Raw genomic sequence first — 12,850 nt, 5'->3', positions numbered from 1 at the left:
TTAGGTCACTTGAAGTATGCCGGCATGACGTCCTCCACCTCCTGAGAGACAGCAGCCCCAGGATGGGCCGGTTCTGTCTGGGGCCTCCCGCCTGAGTGCAACAAGGCTCTCTCCTCTGTAGCAGGCGCCAGACACAGTGCAAGTGGCTGGTAACAGTCTAGCAAAAAAGCAGCTTGTGAGAGACGTAGAGTTGTTCAGAAAACCAAACGATGGCACAGGGTAGAGAAAGTACCTGCACAAGAGGCTGTACTTTGCACCCCTTGTTCTTCCAAGTCTGCCAGAGAAGAGCACACAAGGTGTGTGATGCAGAGAGAAAACTGCAGAAGGGAGGCAGCACTGGGAGCAGGCTGCTCACATACAGACAAGAGAACAAATGCAGGCTCTGTGATGGAGGTTAGATGGGTATTTACTGCTAGGAAGCACTAATGGAGTGAGCCAGAACGAGGTTTAAATCATCAATACCCAGGTGCTTAGCATTGCTTAGAAATAAAGCGATTAGGATTCAAAGGGAATAATTATCAGATTTAACGAAGAGGCCATTTAGTGTTTGTCACCCTGCCATTAGTCCTGTTTAATGGCAGGGACACACCAAGGAGTTAAAAGGCCTTGGGAAGAGGAAGGAGGTGGCACAGTGAAACAAGTCACAACAGCCACAGTCACAAAGTGGGTGACTGTCCCAGGCGTGGCACAGGAACACCAAAGATGCTGCTGCTTTCATCAGCAACTAGCAGGCAGTCATGTGGAGATGCAGGGAATGGTGAATACTGCAGGCAGAGCAGGGCTGCATGCTGCAGTCCCTGTCAGCTGCTGTCCAGCTCTGCCAGGCCTAGCTGAGCTCCTCAGCTACTTAGGATGTTCCCCATTTCTTCCAGTTCTGAACCTACTCAGCCCTTGCACACCATCCTGCCGTCAGTCTGCTCATACAGAGCAGCCAACACCTACTCCATTTTCCAGATATTCATTGGAATGTAGCTGAAATACTCAGAATTCAATCAAACACCCAGACAGGCTACACTAGAACAGTGAAATCCACCTGGCAGATTGCAAGTTAAACACAGAACTGAGGTCTTCCACAACTAAATGTAGGAAACTTGGTGAAAGTAATGCTCCAGGTCCAGGCAGGAGAGATGTAGACCAGAGCACTGACTAATCCTGAAGCACCATGTTAACTCTTTGAATTGACTGTCAAAGAGGAGAGGGAGAGGCTGCTCTTTCACTTGGAGGAATCAGAAGGCTGAAAATACAAACCTGCTACCGATGGGCCAAGAGCAAACAGAGAACAGAATTTAGTGCCCAAATAATAAGGAAAGTAAATTGCTGCTGAATCAAATCTCTCTCTTGATAGGATTTCAAAACCAACTAAGCAGACACTGCCCAGTGCTGTGTGTTTCCTTGGGAAGAGCTGCTGTGAATCTTCAAGGCAGCCTAGGCCGAAGCGATGTGCAAAGGACCCGTGGTACTGATGATGATATGAAAAGGTTGACAGCAGCAGTATTAATAGCTGGCAGCAAGATGAAGGTCTAGCTTTCTGCAAGGGATCACAGGCAGAAACACAGAGCTGAGAAGAAAAGGGAATGTGAATTTTAAGAACAGCTGAAACCAGCAGGAGACCTCCTCTGTCTATAGTCACCTCGAAAACAAGAAGGGGCTGGGAGAACAAAGATGAAGCAAAATCCTGTCTGAATTGCAACCCCACCAAATAATTCCCTATCAGGAAATGTGCTGAGCAAACAGAGCAGTCACTTTGAGACCCTGATCTGCATGTGAGGCCAACAGGATGGTACAGTCATATTATCTGGAGATCTTTGAGGCCTTGAGTAACTTGGTGTAGTGGGAGATGCCCCTGCTCATGGCAGGGGGGAAACTGAAGGTCCCTTCCAGCCCAAATCATTCCATGAATCTATGAATCCATCTGAAGGAACCTATTCCACAGGTAAGATGGGTCTTGGAAGTACCACCCACAGTAATAGTGACATTCAAACCCAAGTGCTTTAGGGCAAAAAAATGAATTTAAAAGCAATGTATCCTTTCTTTTATACATGAAGGGCTTATTTTGACAAGAGCAAGTGACCTGGAGTTTGTCATCTTTTGTGACTGGGTGCTGGCTTCAAGTGCTGCAAATCCATGTAACAGCATTTAACACAGAATCAATGAGCTGGGCTTTGGACCCATTCAGAACTCCACCAACAAGACTGCATGCAAGAACATGAATGTGAGATCTCAGAATCAGGGAATGGGTTGGATTGGAAGGGACCTTAAAGACCATCCAGTTCCAACCACCTGCTAGGGACAGGGACACCTCCTACTAGACCAGGTTGCTCAAGGCCCCATCCAACCTGGCTTTCAACACTTCCAGGCTTGGAGCCTCAACAGGGTCTCTGGGCATCCTGTTCCAGTGCCTCATCACTCTCACAGGGAAGAATTTCTGCCTAATCTCAATTTAGTTTCTTCCAGTTTGAAGCCATCACCCCTTCTCCTGTCACTCCATGCCTTGGCAACAAGTCCCTCTCCAGCTCTCCTGGAGGCCCATTCAAATACTGGAAGGCTGCTCTAAGGTCTTCCTGGAACATTCTCCAGGCTGAACAGCCCCGACTCTCTCAGCCTGGTTCACAGTGGAGGTTCTCCAGCCCTCTGGTCATCTTCATGGCCTCCTCTGGACCCACTCCAACAGTTTCATGTTCTTCTTGTGTTGAGAGCTCCAGAACTGGACATGGGACTCCAGGAGGGGCGTCACCAGAACAAAGCAGAGGGATAAAATGCCCTCCCTTACCTGCTGCCCATGCTTCTGGGGGGGAATCCCAGCACACAGTTGTCTTTCCAGGCTGCAGGTGCACATTACTGGCTCATCTTGAGCTTCCCATCACCTAGCACCCCCAAGTCCTTCTCCTCTAGGCTGATCTTTATCCATTCTCCACCAACCCTGGATTTATGCATGGGATTGCTCTGACCCAGGTGCCAGACATTGCATTTGGCTTTGTTGAAATTCATGAGGTTGGCATGGCAAGGCTCTCCAGCCTGTCCAGGTCCTTCTGGTGCTTTCCCTTCCCTCTGCACCACACAGCTTGGTGTCCTGGGCAGATGTGCTGAGGGTGCCTGGATCCCTCCCATATGAAATCCTTCACACAGCTGTGTTACCCAATGACACTCATCAGGCTAACTGCTCTGTCTAGTATGAGTCAAGAGAAACAAAAAAGAGAATCTTGAGAGTCAGGGTGGTAATACAGTGGAACAGGTTGTCCAGGGAGAATGTGGATGTCCCCTCCCTGGAGGTGTTCAAGGACAGGTTGGATGAGGCCTTGAACAACCTGGGCTGGTGGGAGGTGTCCCTGCCTATGGCAGGGGGCAGGAACTGGATGATCTTCAAAGTCTCTTCCAGCCCAAAGCATTCCACAAATGTATGAAGTGGGATGCTCACTGCTGTAGTTTCACTGGCTCCCTGTCATAGCAGGTGGCAAACATATTCTTCACAATTAAGGATCTTACTGTTGTTGCCATGTCCTTTACACAAATGTGTAGGACAGAACAGATGGGCTTTGGCACAGGAAATGCAGCTACCAATCCTGGAAGACTGCTGAAAGCAGGGCAACACCTGAATGTTAGGGATCTCAGTGAGGCTTCTGAAATGCATTTTCAAGTTTGGATTTGAAGGGGAGGGAAAAAAACAACAGTTGCAGTGCAATTCAAGAGAAGGAGACTTTACACACAGGATAGTGAGTCACCAAGGACTCAGCTTCAGAAAAGCCTTCATGCAGAGAGTGATGCAGAACAATCATTCTGCTTGCTCAGAACATGTGTGCTGCTAGAGGAACTGCAGCCCAAGCAAAGTTTGCTTGGAGCCCCACTTCCAGAAGAATACTTTTAAACAATTCTTAGTGAATGATCAGTGAAAGCAGGGCAGAGAAGAAAACAGAAATGGGTTAATTTGGTGCAGAAAACACCAGTGTGGAGCAGGCACTGGACAACATCTCAGACCAGGATGTTTTTTCTACACTGAGTGACTAAAATTATCTTTTTTCCACTCACCATGACTGCTCCATTATGTATCATTAGGGAAGGGAGATTTATGCATGCAAGTATTTTCCAGGCAACAAAGGGGGGATGTCAGGGCTGTTTAGCATATGGCAGAAGAAAAAGTGAACAAGGAGATTCTGTGTGCTGGTTTACACAGTGGGCTTTGCCCACAAAGGGCTAATTAACCTTAAGAAGATGCAAGATGAAAGGGGGTAAAAATTGACCTCAGTTGGCTGTACAGTGTCTGGTGTGGTACTAATGACAGAAATGTAGCTCTAAGAAGGGATATGTGGTGAAAAGTAGCACATCTGAACATTGAATGACTATGGACCAACTGGCCTATAATAGCACCTTCTGTGTGATCAACGGGACCATTGCAGAGTCTGAGCCTACACTGACACTAGGGAATCAAACTGTGTCAGAGAACATTCCCCAAACCCAGAAACTAAACCATCTGTAAGGTTAAAGAGCATGACTGGGCAAGTAACCACAGAGGGCTGGAAAGGACCTCGGAAGATCTGGTACAATTCCCCTACTACAGCAGCATCACCAGAGTAAATCACATGGGAACAAATCCAGGTGGGTTTGGAATGCCTCCAGAGATGGAGACTCCACAACCTCTCTGGGCACTGTTTTGGCCTAGGACAACTTGCATTCTTCTAAGCAATTCTTGAGCACAGCTGAGAGGCTACCACAGGTTCACAATCATTCTCAAGACTCACATTGCATCAGGACTTCCTGGGTTTGAGAGTAAAGGAATGCAGTAGTACCTTCCCAAGCAATTTTCATTGAGCTGCATAGACAAAGGCTGAGCTTTCTGGAGTCCATTTGATCTGAAGGTCAACCTAACAAAAGCTATTTAGCAAAGCTGTATGGAGAAACCATATCTATAATTGTAATAACCAACAAGCAGCCTTTCTGGGACCTGAATGCTGTGTGCCATTAAGAAGGAAATACAGCAACTTTGTATTTCCTTTATATGCACTCTCTGTGCCAATAACTCCTTGAGAAAAGCCAAAGGGCACTCAGCCAAAGAGTCCATTGTGAAAAGAAAGCCGTTCGGATCCAGTGAAGAGAAAACAAGATGCTTTGACCACCACATTGGGAAACAGTAACATCCTCATCACTAAACAAAGCAGAGAGGGTAGCAGAGAAGATATTGCTGCAATTCTAGTCTAACAATACTGCTGATGGAGCCCTTATCTTACTTGCTGAAGTTTAGAGATCACCAGCAAGGGGATAAAATGAGGTGAGGGGTCTCAACCAGCTCCCCAGCTCTGCTGTGCGCAGATCTGATACGATGCTGCAGTTAGAAGATGAGGGGGAAAGCTTCAGTCTGTGAGGCTGAACTCTGACAAACTGGAGCTTAGCACAAGAAAACAAACAGGTTTGTTCTTTGAGGAGTGCAGAAAACCTGATTCTCCAGTGACAGTGAAACTTCTTGCAAGAGGAAGTGCACTCCAATGTGAGCAACACACAGAGTCAAAGCAGTCACCAAACTGCTCCTTGCTCAGCTAGAAGAGCAGCCCCAAACGATGTGGTGTGTGTCTGACTTTACAGGCTAGGGGCAGGAGATGTTCAGCTGCTCCTGGAATCTGGATCTCAGTGAAAGCTGTTACAAACCACCTGCATCAAAACCCTTCTTATCTTAGCAGAAAAGTGCTCAGAAATGGAACAGAGGCTCTTGGGCAGCATTTTATTTTAAATATTTATTCTGAATGCAACAAGAGGTTGGGCTGGTCTGAGGGGTGCCCCGATGCCGTGGGGACCGGTGCCTCACGGGACCTCACTTTAAATACCAGCATACAAAATATTTACACACAGAATCCCAGCCCCAGCTTTGTCCTACAGGAGGGGCCTGCAAAACAAACCCACAAAAAGCACTGCAACACTATGGTTCTATTGCCTGTGACACAGAACTCTAATAATTTCTGCCAGGTTTCAATTCAAATCCTCTTTTGTATGTGTGTGTGTGTGTGTGCGCGAAATCAGAAGGATCATCCAGGCTCCAGCAGCAACCAAGATCTGTACTGAGTGGGCCCCGGAGCAGAACGTTTTATTGACTGACACCAGTCCCACAAGCATGATGTGAATGTGTGAATGCTTAACATGCTGTGTTTGAGAAGGGGATGTTTAACCAGGCCAGGTGATGAATAAACAACACGAGAAAAATCACCCCCTTATAGACTTACTGTTTGAACTTTGTGGAAATCCAGGTAAGGAGGATGGACCATTCATTCCAGGCAGAAGCACAGGAGGAAGGCCAGGGAGTCCGGGATAAGCTGCTGGCAAACTGATGCCATGAAGAGAACTGCTGTCCATCATGCCTGGCTGTTGTACCGTTAATCCCAGCACGTCGGTGGCCTTCTTGATGCGATCCAGCTCTTGCTGTGCCATCAGCTGTCTGACTGTCGTAGGAGCTAAGTAATCTTTCTCCCGATCCAGCTGACTTCCCACAGTCTCTCTCACTTTCGTGATATGTTGTTTGGAAAAGATGTGATCCCTTATGGACAAGCGCGCGGAATACTTCACCCCACACAGGGAACACTCTGGCTTTGTCCCATCGGGTCCAGTCTGGTTTATCATGAATGGCTTCCCAATGTTGATTTTGAACTTCTTTTCTTTAGCCCGGGCATTCTGAAACCAGACCTGGACCACACGCTTGGGCAGGCCGATTTCGTTCCCCAGCATTTCACACTCCTGCATGGTTGGAGTCCGGTAGTCACTAAAGCAAGCCTTGAGAACTTTCAGCTGGAGGTTACTCATCTGCGTCCGGAAACGTTTGTGGCCTGGCCGGTCGCTGTTCTTGGATTTGAAAGGATTGCTGGCTCCAAAGGGGTTGGGAGAGCTCGGATCAGCTATGCTGGAAGTCTCACTGCGGTCAGCGTTGTCGTCAGGGTCGTCGGTAATGTAGAAGCTTTGGTCGTGGTCCCCATCTTTTTCACTGAAATGTATGGAGGGGCTGGTGAGGGAGAAGAGAAACTTGTCCTCGGTGCTCTCCCCGGTGGGGGTGGTGGCAGCCTTCGGCAGCGCGTCGCTCACGAGCGGTTTGGGTTCTTTGGGAGGCGACGCGGGTTTGGCATCCCCTGAGCTGCCGGTCGTGCTTTCCATTTCATTATTCCCCTCATCCCCTGTCGTGGCGTCGCTGATTGCCGTGTTAATTGAGGACGTCTCATCAAAGTCAGTCTTGTTTTGATCATACCCAGAGTCAGCTGGAGGGGCATTCAGGTTCTCAATATCCTCACTAGACTCTGCTTTAAAAGAAGAAGGACTCAAGAGGTTCTTGGGTGACATTTCTGCAGTTTTGCTAACAGGGGTGGATACAGTGGAGGCTAACTCATTTTCACTTGATAGTTCCGTTTTTGCTAAGGACAGGGATGGGTAATCAAAAAATATGTACTTTTGTGGGCTTTCTCCTCCATCTTCAGTTGATATCAAAGGGCTTGGAGGCAAACTGTAACCGGCTTGCTTGCCCTCGTTCCAGTGCCGAGAGCGAATGTGACTTTCCAGAGCGGACTTTGCTTTAAAGAGAGCTCGACAAAAAGGGCATCGCTTGTGGGACTGGGCTGGGCCAACCGCACGGAACTGCCCCTTTCTCTCTCGGGCTCTTGTGTTCTGAAACCAGACTTGTACAACCCTCTTCTTCAGTCCCACCTCACGTGCAATGTGATCTAGCATCTTTCTGGTGGGGTTGGAATCTAGTAGGTACTTCTCATAGAGTATCTCCAGCTGCTCCGGAGTAATTGTGGTTCTTAAACGTTTATCACGGTGCTGATCTTCCCCACTGTTTCCTCCCTCTTTCTCACTGCAGTTGTTGTCTTCTTTATCATCTAGTTTTCGTTTCAGGGAACCAGGAACTGTCGAAGGGTGTGCCGTGTGTGATGAGCCAGTCTGTGGTGGCATCTGAGCCAGAGAACTGTTAAGTAACTGTCCAGTCATCAGAGGATTGTTGGGGTCAAATATCATATAGGGCATATCCATGGGTCTCTCTAAAAACTGCGAGTGAAGAAACTGGTTTTGGGCTGCTAGGAAATGCATGTGCTGGTGCTCCTGCCAAAGTTCCAGAGTTGGGAAGGCAACGGTACACTGATCGCATTGGTACTGTAACAGCTGAGGAGGTAGACTGTTCTGGAGAGAAGTCATAGAAATTGGTAAAGGGCTGGAAGGAACAGGTGTGGTCTGGGATGTTGAAGGAGGTCTCCCTACTATCTGTGATTGTTTTTGTGGCTGTGGTTGAGAAGCTGGAGGCTGAGGCTCAGAAGAATTGGCTGGAGCAGTCTGTGCTGGTTTGGTGCTTTGGGCAGTTGTATCAGCTGGCTTAGAGACACTTTCATTTGGTTTTGGTTTTTCTGTGGACTCTGGTTTGGGAGAAGCTTTCTCAGGTTCTGGTTTGGGTGATGGAACCAAAGGAGTACTGGAACCAGAGCCAGAGCTTGCTGCTGTGACTGCCGCCGCGTTCTTTGATGAGTCACTTTGGCCAGAAGCTGTGCAGTTCTTGTAGATGGTTTGATCGGAGGCATCCATAGAGTCCTCAGTTTGGCTTTCATCCTGAGCATCATCATCCTCATCCTTGTAGCACTGCTTTTTCTGGTGTGTGATCAGATCAAAGATGCGGGGGAAAACCACGCTGCACTTCTTGCACTGATACTGCATATTACTAGTCCGGATGTAGCGCTCATTGGTCAGCTCCCTCTTCTCATTGTCTTTGGCTTCCGCCTGGTTCTCGTAGCTTTTGCGAGCTTTCTGCCGCGCGTTTTGGAACCACACCACGATCACTCGGGTGGGGAGGTTCAGCACGGTCGAAAGCTGCTCAATTTCGTCATCCTTTGGATAAGCGTTCGTGTCAAAGAAGTCTTGGAGGACACGAAGCTGGTAGTCAGTAAACCGAGTCCTAGAGGATCTCTTGCTGAAAGATGCATCAGACTTGTAAGGTTCTACAGCTGAGGGTTGAGGATCTATCCTGATGTCTTCCAGCACCGTTATGGGAGGGTTGCTGAAGTTGTAGGGGGAGTCTTTATTCCTCTGCCGCTCTTTGAAGAGCGTGTTGCGAAACCAGTGTTTGATGACTTTCTGTGAGAGGCCAGACTTCTCTGCCATCTCTTGGATCTGCTCCTCGCTAGGAGAGTTGTTGATATCAAAGTATGCCCTCAAGATCTTGAGCTGGTCGTCCGTGATGCGTGTGCGTGGCCGCTTGAACTGAGAGTGCCGCAGGAAATTGGGATCCAGTCCCAGCTGCTGCTGGCAAAGCTGGGTAAGGTCTGCAGACAAAGTATCCATTGGTGGCAGCTGGAGGGCAAGCTGAGGAGGCAAGGCAGGATGCTGCACTGGCTGCATCATAATGGGAGGGAAAATTGGGAGATCGAGCGAAACAGGAAGCTGGACTTGAGGTGGGGCTGATGGTGGCGGCGGTGGAGGAGGAGGCGGTGGCGGTGGAGGAGGCGGCGGAGGCGGTGTAGGTGGTGGAGCCTGCAAGGGAGAGGGAGTCGTGTTTTGAATTTTTCCAGCCCCAACTGAAGGTGGCTGAGAGGGAGTTGGAGGAGGAGGAGGTGGTGGTGGCGGAGGAGGCGGCGGTGGAGGCGGTGGTGTCTCTGGAGAAGATGGGGAGATGGGATAGAGCTTGTCATAGGCCTCCCGATACTGGCGGGCAAACTTCTCTAGCGCCCCATAGGGAAAGAACTGCCCATGCACATGCTCTTGATGGCTCTTCAGAATCAGAATGTTGGAAAACAGCTTACTGCAGGTTCCACATTCCAGTTTGTCGGTGTTCTCACCCTCAGCACTCTTGCTTTTTTTCTGCACTTTTTGTCTGTTCTCATTGTACTGGATAACCAACTCGAATCCAAAGTTCTCCAGCAAAGCCTTGGCTGCATTCCCCCTTGCCCCAGAAGCTATTCTGGGTGGCAGGATGGCTGATTCTGAGGATTTGGGCTTCTTCATATCTTTGTTTTCTTTTAGTCCTTCATTCTCATTAGTAAACTCTTGCTTTGGCTTCTCTTGTTTCTCAGACATGTCTTCTGACTCCTTATAGGAGGGCATATCCTTTATCAGCTGGCAGTCTGTGCTTACTAAGGGGTTCTGCTCTGCTTTCATCAGCTTGCTACTTTGCTGCTGCTGTTTTTGGGACTGAAGTTGGGGCTGGGTAGATTGATACTGTTGTGCTTGCTGCTGCAGTATCTGTAGCTGGGTTTGGCCAACATGGTGTTGAGTTTGTATCTGCTGTTTCAAGTCTTCCAGCAATGATCCTGTCATGCCAGCCATTCCAGGCATACCAAAGGTGGCAGAACCAGGCAAGCCTAGGTCTGGGCTTAAGCTAAACTCTGTCCCGGGTATATAGAACGGGAAAAGGAACTGAGGCTGCTGAAACTGCAGCAGGGCTTCTGGTGTCATGGGGAAGTGAGGCAAAAAAGCTGGGTTTAGAAACTGGGGTTGAAAGAACGCAGCTTGCTGTTGCAGTTCATGCTGTAGCTGCATCTGAAGTTGTGCTGGTGACTGGGGTGGGTGATGGGTAGGCTGAGCAGAAATTAATTCAGAAGCTTGCTTTTTATTTAATTCTTTGGCATCTAAATGTGTTTCTTTGCTGTTAACTGCTGGTAAGCTCATAGATTCTAGCATTCCTTGGCTGGGGCTGTTAACATTCCCTACCACGCTATTTCCGCTACTGATATTCCCACTTGGTTCCAGTTTTGCAGCCCTTGCCTTTGTCTGGTGCAGCACAGACCTCATATGGATTTCCAAAGTGGAACTTTGGCTATAGGCAACATTACAAATGCTGCACTTGTAGGGTTTGTTGTCAGTGCTGCTGTTGGTTTCTTGAGGGACAGGACTTGATGCTTCCTGCAAAACCTTTTTGAGTTTGTGTAGATGGGACACTGAGTTGTAGTGGACCAAGAGGATGTTCTTTTGGGTGAAGGACTCTTTGCAGACTGTACACTTGTATGGGCGAGAGGGATCTAGGAACTTTTCCATTGTAAAGTTTGGCCCTTTTCTGAAAGGTAAGGTCCGCTTTGGTTCTGAGCCCAGATCATCCGGAATGGAGCTGCTGTCACTGCCCACAGGACTTGCTTTACCTTCCTGCTCCATCTCATAATCCCTTTCCATGTCCTGCTCTAGTGCATGATCATCTTGTGCCATACTTTCATTTTCTGCCCAGACTTCACCATTGACAGGTAGAGATGCACACAGCTGCTGGAGCTCAGCCTCATTGAGTTCGGGGTGGCCGGCTTCCAAGTGTTTTTTTAAAGCCTGGAATGTTCGGAAGCTACGCTGGCAGAGGCTACACATGGTAGCTGCCCGGATGGCGTGGTACTGGGAATGTATCTGAAGCTTCTGCATAGTCTTGAAAGCCAAGCTGCAGTGGTTGCAGCGGTACTTATAGACATGGCGGTCAGACACCGACAGCTGCTGCTTCTTCTGTTGCTCGCCCAGCTGGTCCACCACGGACTCGCTGGGCTTTGTGTCTTTACTGCTGCTCTTACTCCAGTCTGGTGTCTCAGTAGACTCCTTAGCTGGCTTCTGTTCCTCGGTCTTAATTTCCATTCCAGTTTTTGATTCGTCCATCCCCGGGGTACTTTTCTCATCCACAGGACTTCCACCTAGTGACAGAAAGGGGAGTGTTTGTCACACAAGGAAAAGAGAATGGCACCTAGTGTTAACTGCGGGGGGGCTTCAATCATTGGTTGCAAGAGGAGTGGCTGAGGGAGCTGGGGTTGTTTAGTGTGGAGAAGAGGAGGCTGAGGGGAGACCTCATTGCTTTCTACAGGTCCCTGAAAGGACATTGGAGCTAGGTGGGGGTTGGTCACTTGCCCAAAATAACTAGTGATAGGATGAGAGGAAACAGGCTTAAGTTGCCCCAGGGAAGGTTTCAACTGGAGACTAGGAACAAATTCTTTTCTGCCAGAGTGGTCAAGGATTGGAGAAGGCTGCCCAGGGAGGTGGTGGTAGAGTCACCATCCCTGGAGGTGTTCAAGAAGCTGTAGATGTGGCACTTTGGGATATAGTTTAGTGGTCACAGTAGTTGGGTTATGGTTGAGACTCAATGGTCTTAAATGTCTTTTGAAACCTGAATGATTCTATGATTTTACATGAAGAAAGGCACCTGGCGTGCCATGTACTGGCCTAGCAAAACAGAATAAACCATCCTTGCTGCAGAGAATGAAGCAGACAGGACAAAAAACGTTAAAAAACAGTCATAAAATCACAACAGGATGAACAGACTGGCAGTGGCAGTTGGCTCAGAAGTGACATAGGACTTCTCTTTGTCCTAAGGCCAGAGTTTATGGATGCAATAGGAGCACCAAGCAAGAAAAAGAAATAAACAGCAGGAAAGAGGGAGGGAGTAGAAATGGTGACAACAGATAGGAGAAGTAATCAGAAAGGAGCAGGAAAGTGTTCTGAGGAGGACAATGTGGAGAGCAAAGCAGCTTCCCATCGCAGAACACAGTAAGTGCCCAGGGGAAGTATCCTGCTGTTGGAATTTGCCATTGATGCTGGGGAAAGTGCCACTGTTTTTTAATACTGAGTCTTATTTGCTTTTTACACAAGGAGGGTCTTACCTTCATAGGTAATGGTTTAATGGCCATGCTGGTGTTGGGTTGACCACTGGACTCAATGATTTTAAAGGTCGTCTCCCACCAGAATGATTCTCTGACCCTTTGAAAGTGGCTGGGCACTACTGTTGAATGTTACCTCTAGCAAAAGCAAACACCTGCAGCCTAGAAGCCCTGCAGGGGTGCAGACAGGCAAATTCAGGCCCTCTGTTTTGTTTCTCTCTTTTTATCTCTGTGGCTTTATGTGAATCCCAAATGGATTCACTTCACCAAGAAAGAAACACGTGCTTTAT

The 12,850-nt window shown here is 48.4% G+C and overlaps 1 protein-coding gene across 2 annotated transcripts in view; it reads right to left on the bottom strand.

Annotated features, from left to right (window-relative positions):
• Window positions 1-12,850, bottom strand: part of ZFHX4 (zinc finger homeobox 4) — a 184,265-nt gene that overhangs the window by 4,048 nt on the left and 167,367 nt on the right. For both annotated transcript variants that reach the window (XM_068155591.1, XM_068155592.1), the window contains exon 9: window positions 6,204-11,603. In XM_068155591.1, the coding sequence (XP_068011692.1) occupies window positions 6,204-11,603 (5,400 nt within the window). The remainder of the gene's footprint in view (window positions 1-6,203; window positions 11,604-12,850) is intronic.

The sequence above is a fragment of the Melanerpes formicivorus genome, unplaced genomic scaffold (genome assembly GCF_026170545.1).
Source record: "Melanerpes formicivorus ecotype bairdi unplaced genomic scaffold, bMelFor1.0.p_v2 SCAF_32, whole genome shotgun sequence".
Classification (NCBI taxonomy): domain Eukaryota; kingdom Metazoa; phylum Chordata; class Aves; order Piciformes; family Picidae; genus Melanerpes; species Melanerpes formicivorus.
The sequence above is the reverse complement of the archived record's forward strand: the minus strand, read 5'-3'. Positions and strand labels throughout refer to the sequence as shown.